The following is a 21963-nucleotide window of genomic DNA, read 5'->3' as shown; positions in this document are numbered from 1 at the left end:
AAATTTAGCTTGAATAATTTATTTTTAAACTTATAATTTCTTTTATTAACAATTTCATTTATTTGTACCTCTTAGTGTCTTCACATAGTTTCATGACACATTAAAGATATTGAATTTTATGTAATTTTTGAAATTAGGTAATGTTGATTTGTTACTGATAATAACAAATAATTTACCTTCTCTCTGACTTCAAAAGTGATACTGAATAAAGAAGTAATTCCAGCAATTTACACAAGAAAATGAATTTTATAGTTGTGCCACTGTTTTCATTTTACTAACATTTTTACCGAAAAGATGTGTGATGGATTCAATTAATTTTCATTTGCTTAAAACATAAATAATGAAGAATTAAAATAAATAAAATTATTAAACATCTCAGTGTGAAATTGTTGTTGAAGCCATTAACCCTTTCGGGACATGGGCAACTATATCCATCACACAGCCAGTTGTGTCTTATATGAATCACTGTTTATATGCACTGTCAGTACCGGTATACCACAAACCAATTTTAGGTAGAATCTTTAATAAGTATCTATTCCCCCCCCCATTTGATGTAGCTCTGTGTCTGTTACAGTTGAATTTATTGAGAATGGAGAATGTTAACTTTCATTTTGTTGCAGTATTTTTTATTTTTGGTATTTTGTTTCAGAATCAAGGTTGAAATCATGGGTTGAGTTATGTAAATAAACACAGCTATCTATAAGCTATTTATAAACACATGGGTGTGTTCTTCTGAAATTTTGTTTTGGCAATATGGGGATGTATGTCCTATTGTTTTAGATGTTTCATTCATTCTTATTAGAATTTAGCTAGTGTTGATTCAGGTAATTTGTGTGTCATTTAGCAAAACATTTCCTATACTTCAAATGACAAGAAGAATATAATAATCAAATTTTTCAAATTAGCTCTAATACCTATCTGAGTTTTCCTCTCATAATGTGCCAAAGATTGGAACAATTCGATCACAAATTTAATTTAGCAAATTTTTCAAAAAATTAGGCTTAGCAGCACAAATTTTCCATCCGAACAAGACAGTGTATCCTGTTAAGTGTTCTGTCCCCAGAGCAGTTTGGTGACTGAGGTGCCTGTCCCCAAAACTTTAAATATAATGTAACAATTTTTTAAAAGACTATAAAAAGATAACATAATGTAGTGTTATTTTCCAAAAGTCCGAATAAAATATCTTATTGTAACTATACACAGCTAAATAATTGTATCTGCAAAGTGTAAAATGTTAACAATTTTCTGAAGGTACTGATTACATTTCATTATAGTTTTATAAACATCTTTTTTAAGGTTTAACAAATTTCATGTTGTGGTAGTGTAAGGCAGAGTCTGCTTATATATTTCTTTCATTTATAATCACATGTTTTCTTAATGCATATTTTCAATTACAGCAAAATGACTTGGATATGATGCTTCCATATCTTCCTGTGCCATTACCTGAGCAAATTGAAGCCATTAATGATCTGCTTCTTAATGAAATTTCTCAATTTGGTCTGAGAGATAAAGATCTGATTATAAGAAAAAATTTAATTGATAGAGTAACTAAATTTGTAGAAGAGCATGTTCAGTGTGAGTAGTATTTTGTTTCAATGAAAAATATTCATGCTTAATATATTTAAAATTGCTTTTCTTTTCAAATTTTACATTATCCCCTAAACTGACAATTTGTTTAATAGTAGTTGAAAATGATAGTACAACTATGTGAACAAATGTGATTTTGCTCTATGACTTTGTAAGAGCGTTAAAGAAGCATGACTCCAAAACGGAAATGATTTTCACTTATTATAAAGACTAGCCATAATCTATACTTACTACGTAATTAAATAGATATTCATTCCCTAGAGGGAGCTGCAAGGAATTTTCTCCTTCCTTATGTTGCATCATCAAGGTGTAATTGAAAGCATATCTGGCTAGCAGTCAGAAGATTTGGAGTTAAAAAACTTCAATTAATTGCCGTGGTGCACAATTAATTGGAAGTTGATCTGTCAGCACTATCCTTATCTTCAGAGCAGATGTTTTTATTTTATTTGGCTTGTAATTCCTTACTAAATGTTGTATTTCATCTCGATGTACTCCGTCTTTGATATGCTTTAAATTAAGTTCCTCATCATTATAATTCGCTTCCGATAGTGAAGAAAGTGACACAGAGGTTATTGAAAACGAAAAAATTTCGATTGACAAATTAGTCGGTATTCTCGACACAGCAATTATAGGACTTGAACAGCGGAACTTTGTAACTGAACAAAAAATTATAGTCTGTTTATAGAATAAAAGAGAAAGTATTAGCACAAAAAATGAAGCAACTTTAAACAACTTACATTGAAAGAAATGTTTAATAAAGTAAACAAATAAATATTAAGCTTTTTCTTTTTGCAAATTTTGATACCCTTTAGATCATAATTCTTCTTTATTTCATAAATTATGGTTCCATATTTTTAATTTTGTAATTTCTGCATGCCATCTTACCAGATTTAAACTGATGATGTATAATCCGGAAAAATCGATAATCCAGAATCGCCGAAGTTCCGACGAGTCCGAATTAACGACTTTTGACTGTAATCTGAATTTTGTATAATAGTCAGACGAATCTTTAGATAAAAAGTAAATGATTTGTATTCAGATGTTATCTTTTTATTAACAATATAGTAGCATTCAGTTAAAACTCGGTGGTGACTGCAGAGAACAGTTTCTTAAATTTAATAGCAAACAAATGCTTATGAGTGTCTTTTAATGTCTGTTCCCCCTCCCTATTCTTCAAGAATGGAAGAAAAAAAGGGGAGGAAGTGAACACTATTATTAGTTTCAACTAGAGCTACTGGGTTTTCAATTAAGTATTTGATTATCTTTCTGTTAACATTTTAACTCAACAATTGCAGTGGAATGATGAAAATATAATCACTAGTTGTGAGTAAATGAGTATACTTTTAACTTGTCCAATGATATTTGTTGGAGGAGTGTGAGCATAGCTGTTTAACTAAACTTTCTAGGCTACTGTTCTGTTATTGGGACCTTGGTCGTCGCCATATGTTTTGATAAACTCGCCAAGAACTTGGTACATATGAAGTTGCCAATGTTTGCTTTTAAATTGAGAATATAAATTCTAAAGATAACTTATGTTTTTATTATTACTGTATTAAACATGGAGAAACAAAAGGATTACATTCTCAAAACTGATCTGAAGGATTGAGAATCAGTTTCCTAATGGCAATTTGTTTCATTTATGCATCATGTTTAGAATTTACTTCCCTTCAATACGGACGGTATCAACTTGATATGAATCAGTGCACTGCTGTTAATTGGAACAGTTACATAAGGGAAGTCTGTTACAATGCATTAATATCTAGACTGTCAGTTAAAATTGATGGCACTGGTAATATTATCAAATTTGATGGAAGTCTGTTTTCACGTAGAAAAAATAATGCTAATCGTATTTTTCAGCTCTGGTGGATGTATGGCAGGATTTGTCAAGAAAGAAGCTGCTATGCCTAATTGCTAATGTTTTCAGATATTTTAAATGATGTACACACTTCGTGTTAATCTTAGTTCGCTAACCAAAAAATTTTTTTTTTCTCTGATTTCTTTGGGAAGCGGTTTAATTTACATTAAAAGTATATAATTTTACAAATATATGTTATGTTATTTTTTCCCTTGGATTTTTTTTTCAATCATATCGTAAATATTTTCGTGATTATTTGTATGCTTCGAATGTTTCGCCAAATTGTCAGCTTTTGGCGATATCTAAATCTGGTCCTGATAACAGAACAGTACCCTTTATAGTTTGGACAACCAAGTTTGCATACTTGATTATCTCTCAGTTAATATTTTAATAGCAAGCAGTTGCAATACAATAAAAAAAATCTGAAATTTAGTTGTAAGCAAAAGATTGTGTGTGGTTTTTTCCAGATTGGGTGTTTGCATCTGGAAAAAAGTGAACTCAGTGATTTGTGTTTTTCATTATGTACTTAATAATGCCAAAAATCTATGTTTTTTTTTTTTTTTTTTTTTTTTTTTTTTTTTTTTTTAATGCTGCTGAAAATTGTTAGGTCTGTGTATGAACATCTGTTTTCCTTTCATTGTTGTCTGTTAATATTTATGTATACTTATAGCATGCTCTGTGGAAGCTATCGGCTCATCAGCCACTGGTTTTGGCCTCCAGAGTAGTGCAGTGGACTTCACTCTAAAACTTGAACCTGATGATAGTGTACCCGATGCTTTAGAAAATGTGTTCAAAGCTATTAATTCTGGTAATTAATCCTGTATGATATTTCTTAAAAGGTGTGTGGGAAATTTTGTAAAATATAGCTATCTACTCTACAAAATTTTGATTGCTTTCCTTAGAAAGAAAGAAAAGCAAGTAAAACCAGAGGGAGAATAATAAGTAATAATGATGAAGCAATTAAAGTAGAGATGATTAAGAAATCAAAAACTGTTCAAAATTGAAGTTTGATTTTACTTTTGGGAAGAGGGGGGTGCTCAAATCTAAAACCTGGAATTTAATTTTACATGTTAACTTCTTTTATTTTATATAGAGCTTGGAAGTATTTTTAGGTATACATTCCATCAAATAATTAAATAGTGCCAAGAAGAATGATGATGATTTTCTTTAATTGTTTGTTTTTCCCTTGCTTTGCAATGACATGTAATAGAATTTTACTTGAATCAACCAGTTTTTATAATATGGAACTTTACCATATCTTTCTGTAGTCCTCGCAGAGTGCAAATTTGTTGTTGAGTATTTAAGCTGAGGCTTTAAAAGTTTTAGAGTGTATGGCAGGCATACTTGGCAGTTCACTTCAGCTCTGCTAAAGGTTTATTCTGGTTGTAGCCATTTTCACCAGCCAACATAAAATATGCACAGTTAATTGAGTCTTAGGTAGACTATTCTGTGTGTAGTCTCAGACTGCATTACTTAAATTTTAATTTCAGTTTATGTTATTTTATACACACACAAGTGGTAGAGTTAGTCTCTTGCATAAGAAGCATCTCCTGTTAAATTTCAAGATTTATCAAAAAGTCATTTAAACCTTCATAGAACTTTGTTATCATAATACAGACTAGACTTTTTTTTTAAGACATTGTTTCAAGTATATACTCAGTTAGAATCCTACAACTTTTATTTAAATATAAGTTGTTTTCTGACTAATTTGATGTGATTTACAGCTATTGAATATTTTAAAACTTATTTCTATCAAGTTCCTCCCTATGCAGACTGTTGACAGTATTTTTTTTCCTAGATATGAACAAAATTATCAGATCTCTCTTTTCTTAGGGTTCTATTTAAAATGATTATATGACAAATATGTTTTATATCTAAAAAGTACTAGTACTACTAGTTGTAGTCGTATTAAATGAGTTGTACTTAACTATAAAAAGTTAATTTATATCTAAAAGCATGTTAATAGATTTTTATTTGAAGAGCATTTGATTCTATATCCAAGTATTCAAATAATGTTGTAAGATGTTGATAAAATATGTATTTGAAAATTTTCTGTCTTCTTTTTATCATTAATTCCTTAAAAAGAAGAAATTCACCATCAGAAATTTTAAAGATGGATTATGAAGAGCGAGTTTAAAATTTCTCTCCTTTCTGCTACATAATTTATGTTAAATTAACTATGATGATGATTTTCTTTGTGAGTTTATAAGAATTCTTCTTCTTCTTACTAATCCCTCTGATCTGAGTCAGATCAGATCCATAAGTTAATTCGCCTTCATAACTTGCAGCACAAAATTAACCCTCTAAGCGGCAAGGCCGTATATATATATGGCCTAGAATATTTTTTGTGATATCTGCAAGAACGCATATATACTTGCATATTAAAATATGTCAAAGAAATTAAGGAAATATATCAAAAGTACACAAATCCAGGTATGAAATACCAGGAGAGTTTTTACATTAAAATCAAAAAATAATTTGTTCTCATAATAGTTTTGAAAAATTTGTGCTTTTTTAGCAAAAATCCTGGCCGCTCAGAGGGTTAAGGCTCTTCAGCAGATCTTTATGCACCAATTAAGTAGATGTTGTGCAGTAGCTTCATGGTTTTTACATTTGGTGAGAGTTTGAAAAGTTTTAGTACCATGGAAATATCTGAGGATTCTTAATGTCCTGAAGTCAACCAAGCCAGAGCCATTTGGTCCTTCCTGTCACCCTTGAAACCAATAGCAGTACCAGGACCTGAACTACAATACTATGATTGTGTCAGTAGTGTTCTCAATTCTTGGAGACCTTGACCTTTCAGACCTTTTCTTTTCTATAGTTCAAGGTAGGTCAAAGGTTTAGCATAAACCTGAAGTAAGGAAGTACTCTCCTTTGCTAGTCCATCGGCTATTTTATTATATTTTAGATTTACACGAGATGATATCCGTTGTAGATGGAGGACAGAAAAATGAGACATGGTTTTCAGAAATTGGTATTTCTATGCTTGAGGGAGATTTCTTCTGCAAAAGCTCCGCTACCAATGTATCCATGTTCATTCTAAATGCTGTCTGTATACATCAGAATTGCCCCAACAGGTATTCTATTAATCATCTCTAGAGTAGCCTGTCTTAAGTATTGAGGATGTTGAGAGGACTTATTCTATTAGTCAATAATTCTGTATAAAAGACGCAATGAGTTTGTAGGGGATGCGATAAGTTTTAAAGAATTAAATTCAACATTAAGACCACAAATACCTCTAGTTTCTTAGCATGGCTGGTTTTTTATTGATGAAAAACCATAATAATGAAAAAATATAAGCAAAAAATTCAGTGTTAGTTTTAGTCTTAAAAATTTTTATTTTGCTTTTTTTGAATGTTCCATAGTGAATTTCAGATTTTTTTACTCTATTTTATTTTTATTTGTATTTCTGACTATGTGCATTGCAATTCACAGGCAATTTTGTGAGTTGGCGAAAAACCTTTGTTTAATTATGTTCATGATTTATGGGTATTCTTCTTTACATAAATAAAAATAATTTAATAAGAAACAAGAAATTTTCAGGTGGTGGAGAACAGGTGGTGAAGAGAGGAAAAAATCTAAATGCTGAATATTTGTATTTTTACAGCTATTGGAGTGATTAAATAGGAAATGTCTAAATTCACATCTATGGTGTGCACATGCATGTGTTGGCTGTTGTTTACTCAAAAATATGTAAATGTGCAGAAGCTCTACTGAATATTGAAACTAAGAGTGTGAATTGTCAGAAAGTACCTCCTCATTATGATTATCATTCCTGATATGTTATAGGTGATGTAGAATTTATAGTTGCCATTGATTTAAATGTTTTTTTAACAAAGGATAAAAATGGATATAGATCCCCCCCCCCTCCTCTTCTCTGGGGTGTTGTAAACAGGTTGGTATAGTTTTTTTTTTTAAGTATTTGAATTGATACATTGGTTTATTTCTTTTCAGATGATTCTTTTGGAGATGTGAAGAATGACTTTAAGAAAAAAAGACCTTCCATTCATTTTATTGACAAGGAAACCCGTTTAACTTGTAATATAGAGATAGATAATGGATTTTCAGTGAAACTTGCAAATCTCCTAGCATTGTATCATGATTTAGATGAAAGAGTTCCAGTACTTGGAACTGCTGTTCGATTTTGGGCTAATGTAAGTTTTATTAGCTATGTTTCAGGTAGTGAAACTAAACTCAAAATGTATTTAAAATTTATGTTTTAATTATGTGCTTACTTTTTTTAATCTGTAATTACATTTATTTTAGTGATTTGAACTCAATAATGGATATTAAAATCACACTTGAAACTACTTCAGTTTATGTAGTTCTTGATTATTAAATCCAGCTAAAACATATAGCATATTATCCTAGCTGGGAAAGTAGTCAAACCTTCTGGGGGGGGAAACCCTCATAACTATAATTTTCATTTTTCAATTTGTCATTTATATTTTTCCCCTGTGATTATTTCATATTTTGAATTAGTATCATACCCATATTTTTCTTCCAGTTTCAATTCTCATATTAAATGAGTTGTACTTATTTTGTTTTTAATAAACCATTGGTTTATGGCTTCTTAAATACAAAATATGCACAACTCACATAATATGAGGCACATCCAAAAAGTAAGTTTCCCGATGATTTTCCCTTTAAAGTAAGCGTAATTAGCCGTGTCAATTGCGCATGATCTATGACGTATCAATCATGTTGTCAGCCGGACAGGTCCTGCCTCGTGCCAGTGTTGTAATAGCAGTGGTCCGAAATGGAAGCTCTTATTCCTTCTCCCATCATCTGCGAGGTTTGGTCGGTGATAAAGTTTTTGAATGCACAAAGCATTGTGGCAGTTGAAATTCATCGTCAGCTCTGTCAGGTCTATGGGTTGAATATGATGAGTAAGCAGATGGTGCATCGCTGGTGTAGGCAGTTTTCGGAAGGTCATCAAAGTGTCCAGGATGAAGAGCGCAGTGGGGACCATCCCTCATCAGCGATGATCTTGCTGAGCTTGTGCGGCAGTGCATGATGGAGAACTGTCGCTTCACGATTACGGTGCTGAGCAGCCATTTTCCGTGTATGTTGCAATCCTTGTTGCATGAGATTGTCACTAAGCACCTGCTGTTGAAAAAATTGTGTGCCAGGTGGGAGCCGCAAAACCTGACACCCGAACACAAAATTGAATGCTTAGGAGCAGCACTGACATTTCTGCAATGGTATCACGATGATGGCGACAAGTTCCTTGACAGGATCGTCACAGGCGATGAGACTTGGATTTTGCACTTCACCCCAGAAACCAAGCAGCAGTCAATGCATTGGCAGCATAGTGGATCTCCGGTCAGGACGAAATTCAAACAGATGCTGTCAGTACGAAAAGTGATGTGCACAGTGTTCTGGGAAGAATTCTGCTCATTAAGTCCCTTTCACGTAGTGAAACAGTAAACACTGACCGTTTTTATGAAACACTGTGGAAATTGCGATGTGCCATTCAAAACAAGAGGCGTGGAATGCTTACTGCAGGTGTTGTGCTCCTCCATGACAATGCTCGTCCACATATGACTCGACGCACAGCAGCTGTTGTGATGGAATTTGTCTGGGAGTTGTTTGATCATCCACCCTACAGCCCTGTTCTTGCTCCCAATGATTTTTCACGTTTTCTTGGACCTCAAGAAATTCCTGTCCTCCAGTGAGTGTTTTGGCAATGATGAAGAGCTGAAGACGTCTGTTACACGCTGGTTCCATTCACAGGTGGCAGAGTTCTACAACAGAGGGATACAAAAGTTGATCCCACGATATGACAAGTGTCTCAATTCTGGAGGTGGCTGTGTTGCAAGATAACTGAAACATTGCTGTACTTGTTGTCAATAAATATGTTCCTGAAAGTGCGAGTTTTTTTTTTTTTTTTTTTTTTTTTTTTTTTCCAAATAGGAAAACTTGCTTTCTGGATGCCCTAAGTACAAATTAAGCTATGTGCGATTCTGAAATTTTGTTTCATATTTTCTGTATAATTTGTTTTATCTGAAATAAGTCATATGTTTGAAGAACTTCCCATTGTTTTATTATGAGTATTATGTTTTATAATACTTACAGATGTTTGCCAACTTCAAAATCCAATTTGGATCAGCATTGATTTTTTTAAAAAGTTATATATCTGACATAAGACCCAAAATTGATTTCAGGTGTAGCATTATGAAATAATATTAATTTTACTGTCATCCATCTTAGCATCTCTCTATACAAATAATGTATTAGTGTGCATGAGAATTCATGTCTAGTAAAAGAGATTCGTAGTAGCTGAGGAAAGGCCCGGCGGCGCAGTGGCTAGCGCATCGCACGGCAGCACCACAGGTCCAGAGTTCGATTCCTGGGCTGGGCAAGGTCGACTCAAACTTTCATCCCTTGATTTCCATCACTTGGGTTGACAAAATGAGTACGAAGTTCCTTGGGGACTAAACATTGGGGTCCTGCAACAAGCTGACCACTTGTTCAAGGCATATGCTTACGCACCCCGGGGCCCACAGTCAAGAAGGCAGATTACGGACACTGCAGGCCTTGACCCACTAGATTTGCTACGCCACTGAGTTTTTTTAGTAGTTGAGGAGCAAAAGTCAGTGCCCAATATTGTACATTGGTCTCTGCTTTATCAAAACAAGAAACAGCTGTTAATATTACAAATTTGAATCCTTACATGTATTTATTGACTAATGAAATGCACCTTTTGGTGGTTTGAGAATAAATGAATAGTAAGCGTTCAGTTGAAAAAAATATGCTGATTTTATAGATGAGTAATGTATAAGTAAATCTAAATGAGGTATATCTATTAGTATCTTCTTTAGAGGGCAGAACAGCTGGAGCTTAAATATTTTTGTTAAATTTAGTTTAATTACATCTGTATAATTTGAAAATTATTAGAAAGATATGATAGCAAGAGGAAGTATAAATGACCTGCAGGTATTTTAGGGAAAGGTGGAATAAATAATTAAAACTATTTCTTGGGGAACTGATTATTATTTTTTTTTCTTATAAATTTGTGCTTGTGAAAATTTTATAATAAGAACTGCATTTTTTAATTTCATGGATTTATAAAGATGGTTCTTAAAAGTATCATTTAATTTTTCATTGTATTCTATAACAGCTTTATTTATGTGTTACTGAATATTTCTTGCAGTTATGTGAGATTGATCAACAAGACTGTGGAACTCTGCCATCCTTTGCTTTTGAAATATTATTAATTCATTTTTTGCAACAAGTAAATCCACCAGTTCTGCCTGTACTGCATGAGGTAGTGTACCTTTATAATTCAAATTGATTTTTATTGCCCCTTTTCATTCACTTCGGGGGGGGGGAATTCTTTTTTCTAATAATAATGTTGTTATAGTTTTTTATAATTTTGTGTTTTTTATGTATCATTTCAATGGAAACAATTTTTTGTATATTTCAAACTAATGATTAACTACTGTAATATTTTTCATAGCTTTTCTGAATTACAGTACAAAGTCTTTAATCCATACTCGTCGGGACTTCGGCAGTTCTGGATTAGGGGTTTTTCTGGATTATAGATCATCAATTTAAATCCGTTAAGATGGCATGCAGAAATTATAAAATTAAAAGTATGAAACTGTAATTTATGAAATAAAGAGCAATTATGATCTAAAGAGTATCAAAATTTACAAAAAAAAATTAATATTTATTTGTTTACTTTATTAAACATTTCTTTTAATGTCAGTTGTTTTTTGTGCTAATACTTTCTCTTTAATTTTTTAAACAGACATAATTTCTTGTTCAGTTCCACTGTTCAAGTCCTGTAATTGCGAATACCAACTAACTTGTCAATCGAAATTTTTTCATTTTCAATAACCTCTCTGTCACTTTCTTCACTATCGAAAGTGGTACATCGAAACATGCTTTCACTTTGTAGATCCTTTGGCAGCTCCAGAATCGAAAATTTTTTTTGACATAATCGAAGGTTCAAGCTTACTTTTTATAAAATTGCTCTAACAGTCTGCAAAAAATAATAAGCTGGATCCAATTAGAAGATTAAGGAACAACACAATATGCAACATTAACTGAATTAGATAATTTTAGCCTAGCTTATACCGTCCGTTACACATTAAACACGGATGCGTAAACGTATTATGCGCATGCGTAAACGATGCATTTACGCATGTGCAGAAAGTTTGTAGCTTTGAGGTCCGGATTATAGATCATTCCAGATTGTGGACGTCCGGATTAAAGACTGTACTGTATTGCATTGGAAGTAAATAGAACCTATTCTTTACATCATTGCAAGTGTGTGGTTTGAAATGATGAAAACATGAATGAATTAAACCAGGAATATTTCATATTGACATATTTTGAAAATACATATGATAAAAAGCTTATAATAAATATCAGTAAACTGTGTTTTTCACTTTCTCTCATATCATAATCTGCATTTAAAAATCAAATTGTTTTTGTTGCCTAGGCCTTCCATCCTCTTCAGTAGTGTGTTCATAAATCTTTAAATATTGTTTAGAAGTTTGTTCATTCACTTTTTTATTATGTTGACTGATTTAATTTAATGTATTGCCTAGATTATTGTTTCTTACTTTTGTTTTTTCCTTTTAATTGTTGGAAATTTTCATCTTTTCTCAGTTTGCTGGAATAAATTATGAATAAAACTGTGTTAATGCATTGTAAAGTTGTGGTCTGTCAATCTTCATAATTCTGATCTTTAAATGTTATTCCTTTGAAGCATTAGTAAAAAAAAAGTTACATTCCATGCTTTTATAAAATGTCAAACTTGAATGTTAAAAAATCAAAATTTGAATATAGCTGAATTTAATTTTTTTCAAAATGTAAAATTTTTTGCTGACTGTTTTTAATTTTTTTTATATTTATAGTAATTAAAATTTTTGTGGTTACTCCTCATTAATCGCAGTTGCATTTTCTTCATAATTTCTTCTCAAATTGGAATAGTTATGGCTTAATTTAATTTTTTCCAAAATATGAAATTCTCACTCACTGTTTTTAATTTTTTTATATTTGTGATAATTAAATTTTTATGGGTACTCTTCTGTTTATCTCAGTGACATTTTCTTTGCAATTTTTTGTGGTGACAATAATGACATCTGTATGATGATTTACATTTATTTTTGTTTTAAATGTTCCTTCCTTCACCACGACTAAACTTGTGTTAACTTGTAACTGTAGAGCGTATCATTTTCATCTGCTACTTTTTCTACTGTCTCTTATGTAGGCGTTCAGTAAGGTGACCAAAAGTGAGTATAATTTAAGGAATTTACTCTGAATGGGTAAATTAGCTGTAGCTGTTTTCCAGGAATGTAGTATTGTTCGAGAGAGAAAACATATTTCAAAATGGTCGCACATTGAAATTCAGTTTTAATAGAAGTATTAACATGAATGCCATTATACATGCATTGAAAAGGAAAATGTTTTCTTCATCTGTTGATGTATTAGAAATGGTGATTTTTTTAAATTACAGTAGTTTTTGCAATGAAGCTTGAATGACAAAGATAGTTTGTTTCTGAATTTGTTTGGGATAGTGCTAATATTTACAAAATCCCTAAACCTTCTGAATTTGTTTGGAATAGTGCTAATATTTACAAAATCCCTAATCCTGAATGTAGTTAAAATTTTTGAATGAAACAGAAAATAGGAGCAAGGAATTCAATGAATAAAGTTCAATTAATGATTCGTTTTTTAAAGAGTTAGAAAGTGATATTTGTAGTGATTTTGATACAGACATTTTTTCAGAGACTGAGCTCACTGAGTGCCTGCCTACCTTCCACTTCCCCACGAAAGATTTTGTTATTTATTTATTTATTTTGTAAATATGTTATTTGTTAATTTGTTATATATATATATATATTATATATTTTTTTTTTTTTTTTTTTTTTTTGTTAATTTTAAAGTTTATTAACCCGGCGGAAGTCGAAGTTACTAGAGCGGGCGCATGGGGTACCACATACCCCAATATTTAAAATATGATAAAAATAGTTTTATTTATTTTTAAAGCTGTTTTTCTTGTTCTCGTGTATTATAAATGTGTGAATAATAATTGGGTTTAAAAAAATTACTTTCCAAAATAATCTTAAAATTAAGATAAATGAAAATAATAAAAAAATAAACATCATGCCTCTAAGTTTCATTGCATCTTTAAAATACTCAATGCTTATTTTATTTCTTCACACTTTGAACAAAATACATTCATGTGTTCTTGGCACAGAATGTTCTCACATTTTAAACATTGCATTCACGTTCTTCTGTCCTTGGCGCGATTACAATGAAAGTGAATACCTTACAAATTTATCACATCTTTCATACTTAGTTGTTTCGAATTTCATGTATTCGTTTTAATTTTTCGTTGAAACTTCTGCTTTTGTTTTGCATGTAGTACGTCAGTTTCTTGGTAAAGTATTAATCTCCAATCTTTGTTCAATACTTTTTTTTCATTAATTGTAATGCTAAGTCCTTCAAAAACAGACTTCTGTTTCTGGTTGGCGGATTAGCAGTTGAATGTAATATAATTCAAGCATTCATTACAGCAACGTTCAGTGCAGGAAAGAAAATTACCATTGGCTATCTCCTTGTTATTCTGGAAATTGAATAATTGGCTGACATTTCATCCCCCATATCCACTGCTCCTTTAGTCATATTAAAGATAAGTTTAAAAACCTAAGTTTAAAAACATATAATACCTGACATTGTATTTTATCATATAGTATCATCTATAGTATGGTCGTTATATAATGTTGAAAGCATAAGAACAGTTTCTCCTTTTTTAGGAACATCAGGAATTAATGTTTTATCTTTTTCGAAACCAAAACAGTGTAGAAAATATTCCTAGTTTCATCTTCAGTTTCCGAAAATCAATCTTCATCACTTTCAAATATTTCTAAAAAATCTCACAGGCGTTGCATCTCCAATTCATAGGGAGTCATTCTTTTTACCATAATGCAGTTAGAATTTTTTAAGAATTTAATATCAAGTACTTTAAAATCACTTGCGAGTAGAAATATTTACCGTTACACTCTAGAAATAAATTTCTGAACTAAATATTCAGTCAGAAAAACACTTACGCTGACAGGCGCGTGGGGTGTGTCATACCCCAGTTCCAACAAAATATCGATAAATCTTTTTCTGAAACACACAGGCAAAGAAAAAGCGGTTCTGAAAGTCAACCACAACTAGAAACTCAGCTACTGAATGCAGCACAGAATTTCAGTTTCACAAGTTAGGAATATTCCACTTTTATGTAGAGGTGGGGTACGATACACCCCATGCGCTTTCCCGCGGGTTAATGTATTTTGTCAATTAAAACTTCAGAATAATGTTAATATCACTTCAGGAAAAAGATTAAATCCTAGTTTAAATGTATGTGACAGCCTAAGTAATAACCAAAAATTATATGACATTAGGACCTAAACCTTTTATTTCTAAAGTTAGGCTTTATGCTTAGTGGGACAAAACCCGCATCCTGTAGGACAATTCCTTTTGACTCTCCTCCATCCTGAGCGAACATCTTAAACAAAGGTGCACCATCTCGAAAGTGGATACTTTCAATATGATTGGCAGCTGTTAAGGAATTTTCAAGAATTAATTTGAAATTACCTATGGTTCTTTTCAGATGATATTTAAACAGCTTAACTCCTGCCTCCCAGAGTCCACCAAAATCAGGAGATCTAGAAGACAAAAATTTCCAAGAAATTGACTGCAACCTTAAATAAGCAGTTATTGGGTTGTTCGGAAAGTAATTTCGTTTTTCCCGGAGGACTTAATTACATTTTTTCGAAACTAACTTCACACTTAAGCCGCATAACCATTATATGTCTTGAGAGCTGATATTACAAGGCTTGTGTGTGAAAAAGTTCTATTAATTCTATGCAGTAGTTTTTGGTTGGTGCCCTTTTAAATATGGAGAGCAATAAGCAGCATTTTCGTCATATTTTACTTTTTTACTTCAGAACAGGTAAAAATGCTGTCCAAGCGAGAAAAAAATTGACAGATGTGTATGGAGAAGGCGTGTTAACAGTACGCCAGTGCCAGAACTGATTTGCAAAGTTTCGATCCGGCAATTTTGATGTCGAAGATGCACCACGGTCTGGAAGGCCGGTCGAAGCTGACAAAGATGCAATAAAGGCATTAGTTGATGCAAATCGGCGAATAACCACACGAGAGATCAGTGAGAGGTTAAATTTGTTGAATTCGACTGTTTATGGCCACTTGAAAGGCCTGGGCTTAACCTCGAAACTTGATGTGTGGGTGCCCCATGTTCTTACGGAGCGAAATTTGTGTCGTCGCGTTGACGTGTGTGATTCGCTCCTCAAACGTCAGGAAAATGATCCATTTTTGAAGCGGATTATTACTGGGGACGAAAAATGGGTCGTATACAACAATGTGAAATGCAAGAGGTCATGGAGCAGAAAAGATGAACCGGCTCAAAGCGTTTCAAAAGCCAACATTCACCAAAAAAAGGTAATGCTGTCTGTTTGGTGGGATTTCAAAGGAATCCTTTTTTTTGACCTTTTATCGGACAATACAACTATTAATTCGGTAGTCTATTGTCATCAGCTGGACAAATTGAATGATGCACTTAAACAGAAGAGGCCAGAATTAACCAACAGGAAGGGTGTAGTGTTCCACCAGGATAATGCGAGACCTCATACAAGTTTGGTCACTTGCCAAAAGCTTTTACAGCTTGAATGGGACATACTGCAACACCCACCATATTCTCCAGATCTGGCGCCTCCCGATTATTATTTATTCCGGTCCCTGCAAAATTTGTTGGATGGTAAAACCTTTACCTCAAATGAAGATGTCAAAAACCACCTGAATCAGTTTTTTGCCAGCAAGGACCAAAACTTTTATGAGCCGGGAATCATGTTACTGCCAGAAAGATGGCAAAAGGTGTTGGACCAGAATGGCCAATATATAATTTAATAAAATATTTATTCATTATACGAAAATTGTCTTTCATGTTCCCCCAAAAAACGAAATTACTTTCCGAACAACCCAATAGATTTTCATGAGGGCTGGAAGCGAGGTGATACAATTTTAAAATATTGTAGAACAAATGCCATGATGAACAAAAATATGTTTTAAAGTCACGATTAAAAATCCAGATGTTAGATCAGTAAAAATTTCTATGTGTATTGAATGATTGGCAATTTTGTTTAAAATACCTTTATGTTGATTTTTATATTTTATGTAAAATGGGCTGCAAAGGATTTTGTTGGTTTGATTATGGCAAAGCTGTCAAGGACTCTCTGCCCTAAGGGGAGGGATGCCTTTGTGGAGGATTTTCTAAGGGAAATGGGCTCTTATACACTTTACACAAGGATAAAACCACAAAAACACCCGTGCAGCCAGCTTGTTTGCTGGGATTCGAACTCCAGATGCAACTACTTGTGTTCAATGATTTCTTACTCCTTGGCTGCTCACGAAAGTCTACACTTGTGTTTGTAAAAAAGGTATTTACTGTGACTCTTTCCTAAAATGCAAAAATGGCATTAACCAATTTTCTGTTTTAGGTTTTACTTTTAAAGTATTTAATGCATTGATGTGTAATTTTCAGGGCATGATATCTTCCGTTTAGTGGCCAATACTCCTGCCTTACAAGATTAAACAAGGTTTTGAGCTTCAACACGCACAATTTTTAGGTGACAGTAGAGTATCGAGTATAACTGGCACCCAAGGTAAAATACTTTTTTGGCGCCCTCCCCTCTTCTTGGAAAAAACAGTGATATGATGAAAATCTTGTTTGGAGACCATCTGGTATGCCTCTGCGAGCAGCGCCCGGGGCATCATACACCCCCTTGCCTCCCTCGCTACGCCACCGTTACGTGAATGTGGTCCATCACAATATTAGTTTGTTATCTTGAGGAAGTAAAACAGGATGTTTCTGGTTAAATGATAAATCAGAATGAAGTAGTCAATTGCCAATGTGAATGACATCATCATCAAGAAAAAGGTTTAAGTTACTCACATTACTTCCCTTAACATTTTCTTTTAAGCATTTATTTCTCTATGGAATACATTTACCTATATGGCTCTTATTAAATACCTTTTTGCATTCTCAAATTCTTCATTAGTTGTAGAAACATACATCTTTGTGTTGTGTCTTTGGTTATATGCGAGTCTAAAAGTAAAACAAAGAATTTACATAAGTATATGAAAAAGTCACATGTTGTAGGAAGAACTAAGTTGGTAAGTTTTTTTAAGTTCAGTCAAATATACTTCTTTGAAGTCCATTTGTTTAGTACTAGTACTATCTAAAGCGTTTTCAGCAGCAATAGGTGGCTCTGACCACCATAGGTTAAGGTACTTGAGGTCAAAAGGATCAACAGCACAAGATGATAGATTAGCAAGATTTTCTCTGGATAAGATACATTTCTGCTTATAATTTGGAGCAAGAGACTAAGTTTAACCCTTTCTGGCGCAGTGTGTTCGGTGTGAACACACCAAAAATATTCTCTCTTCAGACACCGAAAATAATCGATAAATATCATGAAAACTGCACTAATGGTTACTTTTAATCTCTTTTATGAATAATAGATGGCAGCACCACACAAGCAAATAAGTAACGTATAATATATTCTGTTTTTAAAGTATACTGATTTTTCAAAGAAATGTTTCAGATTTTTTTTAAATATAAAGAATATCAATGAAAAAATCTTTATATAATTTTGTTGTTAGTTTGCTAATCTGCCTAGTCTATATTACTTTTAATTTTTATCTTTGGAATGTTGCGTATAGTGAAGCCTTCAATGTATGGTGTGTTTGGACTGAATGCTGGTGATCACATATTTTTTTTTAAACACAAATTTTAAAGCCTCAGGTAATGCTGACACATGAGGAAATGTGTCAGTAACCAGGACCAGACTATCATCAGTTTATGAGCACTATGGGTTTAATATTTTCTTTACTGTAGTCTTTCATTTTATTTTTTGTAACTTTTTTTTTATTTTGTCTTTTGACAGGTAAAAAGTTATTCCAGTACTGTAGAGTTTTACAAGATATATAAAGAGGTACTCACAATTTATTTCTTCTCTAATTTAGGGTACATTTAAATGGCAATAGCTACATAGTATTTAGTTGATCTAGTAAATATGTATTGTATCATATACTAACAAAGCCCAATATATCTTTTTTTTTGGGGGGGGGGTCCTGTAATGAGATAAATTTTGTAATATCAGAACATTAAATATGTAAGTAGTAAGAAACGTTTTGGAAATTATATATCAGCTATATCTAGGAACTGTATTCAACAACTTGAAAGTGTAGGTTGTAAACAAATTTTAGAAAAAAATTGCTATTGTTAAAGGAATAGTTACGTAAATTTCTGAATATTTGAATACTGTCGTAGAGACTAAGTAAAACTATAAGTCCTTATGCATAGTTATAATCACTAAAAAAAGCCAGCTAAGTATAATTTAAAAGCACCAAATGATATGCAGTCATATTTTACTATCTATATAGTTAAAATATGATTATCAGTTTTTTAAGATTTTCTTTCCTGTGTATTTATCAAAAAATATTTATTTGTTAATAAACTTAAAACTAAATTCTCACGTATAATGTTTTATAGACATGCTATCAAAAAACAGATTGAGTTGCTATTAGGGAAAATGTTATATTATCAAATGTTTAGATTAATTTAATTATTTAACCCTCTGAGCACCATGACTGAATTTATCTGCTTACGAGATCTTTTGTTATTTGATATATATTAGCTTAACTTATATTTTGATAAGATAAATATATTTTGCTCTCTTACTTGAGCAAAATATATTTATATTTTTATTTATTTATTTTCTCTTCCTGGCTGTCTTTTCATAAGATAAATATATTTTGCTTTTTAATAACGTAAATGTCATCTCAATGAGTGTAAGTTTATGAAAATAGAAACTAAAATAAGTAAACACGTTTAAGTAATAAATGCTGTTTAAATACAGGTTTTCTTGGCAGATCCAAAAACCTCTGTTGCTCAGAGAGTTAAGTAACTTATCAAATAAGCATGTTGTTTATGTTGTTGAATTAAAGCATTTTATCAGAATTCAGATTGGAAACTATTTTTTTCCTAAATCAGTCTGCTTAGACTATAGTAAAAGATTTAAGGAAAATAACATTGTTTATGGGTTCTGTATAAATTATTCAGAGTATTTTAAAAACTTATTTTATGAAATTGTGTGTGTGTGTGTGTGTTTTTAATTTCATTTTTTAACCATCTGTATTTACTCTGTATTTAATTAAAATATTATAGAAGAAAGAATGGGTCAGTGAGAATTCGAGCTCTGTTGGAAAACTATGGATTAATTTTTTTAAGTTTTACAACTTCAGCTATAAGATAGGTGAAGATGTTATCTGTATTCGAAGTCTGAAAAGAGTTTCTTGTGGTGAAAAGAATTGGTCTACCAAGTTTTATGCAATTGAAGGTATGTTTTCAAAATAAATTTGTAAAACTGTATGCAGCACAATAGTTTAAATTGTATTGCTGTATCTTAAGTCCAATCAAATACTGTATATTGTTTTTTATAAAATAATATGAAAGTAATAATCATAACAACAATAAATTTATGAATTTGCGGAAAATAGAATATTTTATATTTTATAAATTTTCATGTAAATATATAATATAAAAATACTACTACTGTACTATGTTTATACTTAAAAGCTGAGAGTTTTCATCAAAGTTTTTTTTTATTTTAAAATAAAAATACTAATACTGTACTATGTTTATACTTAAAAGCTGAGAGTTTTCATCAAAGTTTTTACTATTGAAGTTTATATGTTAGCTAATATGAGTTTAAAATTAATTACTCATAATTTGACTGCGAAAATTGTTACAAATTAAATTATAAAGTATTTTCTTCCTCCTTTCTGCAAGCCTTCATGGTGTAATGGTAGCACACTCGGCGCATGTTTGAGAAGTCCAAGTTCGAGTCCCGCTGAAAGCATTGCTAATTTTTCATGAAAAATTAGCATGAAAATAACCTAAATGTAATGACTGAGGAGGATTAATAATTACAATAACCTAATGGTTCTACACTGGAACCCATGTTAAAAGGTGATGGATGACGGTTCTTCACCACCAGGATTTGGTGAATGGCTCCCCTAATCCTCAGTCAACCTTTAAAAGGGAGGACTATATAAGGTATATTCTCCCTCCTTTCTTGTACACCTTCGTGGTGTAACGGTAGCTCATTCGGCCCATATTTGAGAGGTCCAGGTTCGAGTTCCAACGATAGCATTGCTGATTTTTCATGTACTCCTTCAAAATAACCTAATGACTGTACAAAATAATTGAAAAAAAAAATTATTTAATCGAGTTTCTCAATATTGGTATTCAGCTTGAAACTTTTTAACGATTCTCAGAGGTGTTAGGACAAACCCATTCGGATGCAGTTTTCTGTTCCCGCAACATCTTGCAGGTGCGGGTTTTCGGTTCGTAACCCGTTCAGGTGTGAAAAGGGCTTTTGAAGTGATATACACTGAAGTGCCACTGAATTAGGGATAGACATGGTTATACAAACTGTGTAGCGCTGTGCCAAATTTATGCTCGCATTAGGGCGTTGTGGTAACAGCATATATATACTGTTACTGTGGTTGTTGTTAATCAGTCATTTCAATTACTGGTATGGGTGAAACTTCTGATTTAGACACCTTCAATAGCAGACAGATCGTGGCGTTTTCAAGAACAGGTTTTACCGCTTTGCATTATGTGGAGAAATTCAGTGAGTTTGCTTACATGTGTTCAGTGTATTAGGCCTTGCTAATACTATTTCTTCCCAATTTTGTCGTGAAATAAAAGAATGGTGGGTGACAGTAAATGGCTTATAACATTCTGATACTGGATCAGATAGCGAATCTGAATTTTCGATGAATTATTCTGGTAGTCCTGAGAGTTGTTTATTGGAATTCTCTAGTGATGATGAGGAAATGGAAAGTTCAGATAATCTAATTTAGGTTCAGAACTTTTCTGAAATGAATACTGGTAATCCTCCTCCATCATGCCATGATGCCTCCATCTGCCGTGATTTCCTTTCACAACGAATTTACTTTTTTCATATTTATCTTCTGTAAAGTGTTCTTTCCTGTTCTGCAATTTTGTCAGAAAAAAATCAACTTTAAGTAAAACTGTCTTAATTTTGTAAGTAAAAATTACCTTAAAATAATAAATGCAGTACTTGTTGCAGTTTTGACTTCATGTAATCCATTAGAATACAAACTTATTTATAAAAAATATGCTTATTTTTGGTCACTAGGCAGGAAAATGAAATACTTAAGTTCAGAGGAAAATCCAGAGAAAGGTTATTGTCCTTCATTTGATCACTAAAATCACTTGTTGTTAATATCATCTTCAGCTCCATCCAAAATATAGCTCTTCAAGCGTGATGATTTTCAATGTAAAATAAGCAGAATATGCAATTTTTTTTTTTTTTTTTTTTTTTCTAAGTCCAAAGGAGCTTTGTTCCTTAAGGACTATAGTTTTCGTTTTGCAATTTTGCATTGAATCACTATAAATGTCTGTT

The 21963-nt window shown here is 32.1% G+C and overlaps 1 protein-coding gene across 2 annotated transcripts in view; it reads left to right on the top strand.

Moving 5' to 3' along the window:
- Positions 1–21963, top strand: part of LOC118193498 (terminal uridylyltransferase 4-like) — a 130245-nt gene that overhangs the window by 26301 nt on the left and 81981 nt on the right. For both annotated transcript variants that reach the window (XR_015040143.1, XM_035364600.2), the window contains exons 5-10: positions 1398–1575; positions 4113–4250; positions 7397–7596; positions 10599–10712; positions 18412–18459; positions 19695–19866. Coding sequence is in view for 1 of the 2 variants with exons in the window: in XM_035364600.2 (XP_035220491.1) it covers positions 1398–1575; positions 4113–4250; positions 7397–7596; positions 10599–10712; positions 18412–18459; positions 19695–19866 (850 nt within the window). In the remaining variant the exon portion in view is untranslated. The remainder of the gene's footprint in view (positions 1–1397; positions 1576–4112; positions 4251–7396; positions 7597–10598; positions 10713–18411; positions 18460–19694; positions 19867–21963) is intronic.

Source organism: Stegodyphus dumicola, chromosome 3 (genome assembly GCF_044657685.1).
Source record: "Stegodyphus dumicola isolate Sdum_Otavi_A_Nest chromosome 3, ASM4465768v1".
Lineage (NCBI taxonomy): Eukaryota > Metazoa > Arthropoda > Arachnida > Araneae > Eresidae > Stegodyphus > Stegodyphus dumicola.
The sequence above is the reverse complement of the archived record's forward strand: the minus strand, read 5'-3'. Positions and strand labels throughout refer to the sequence as shown.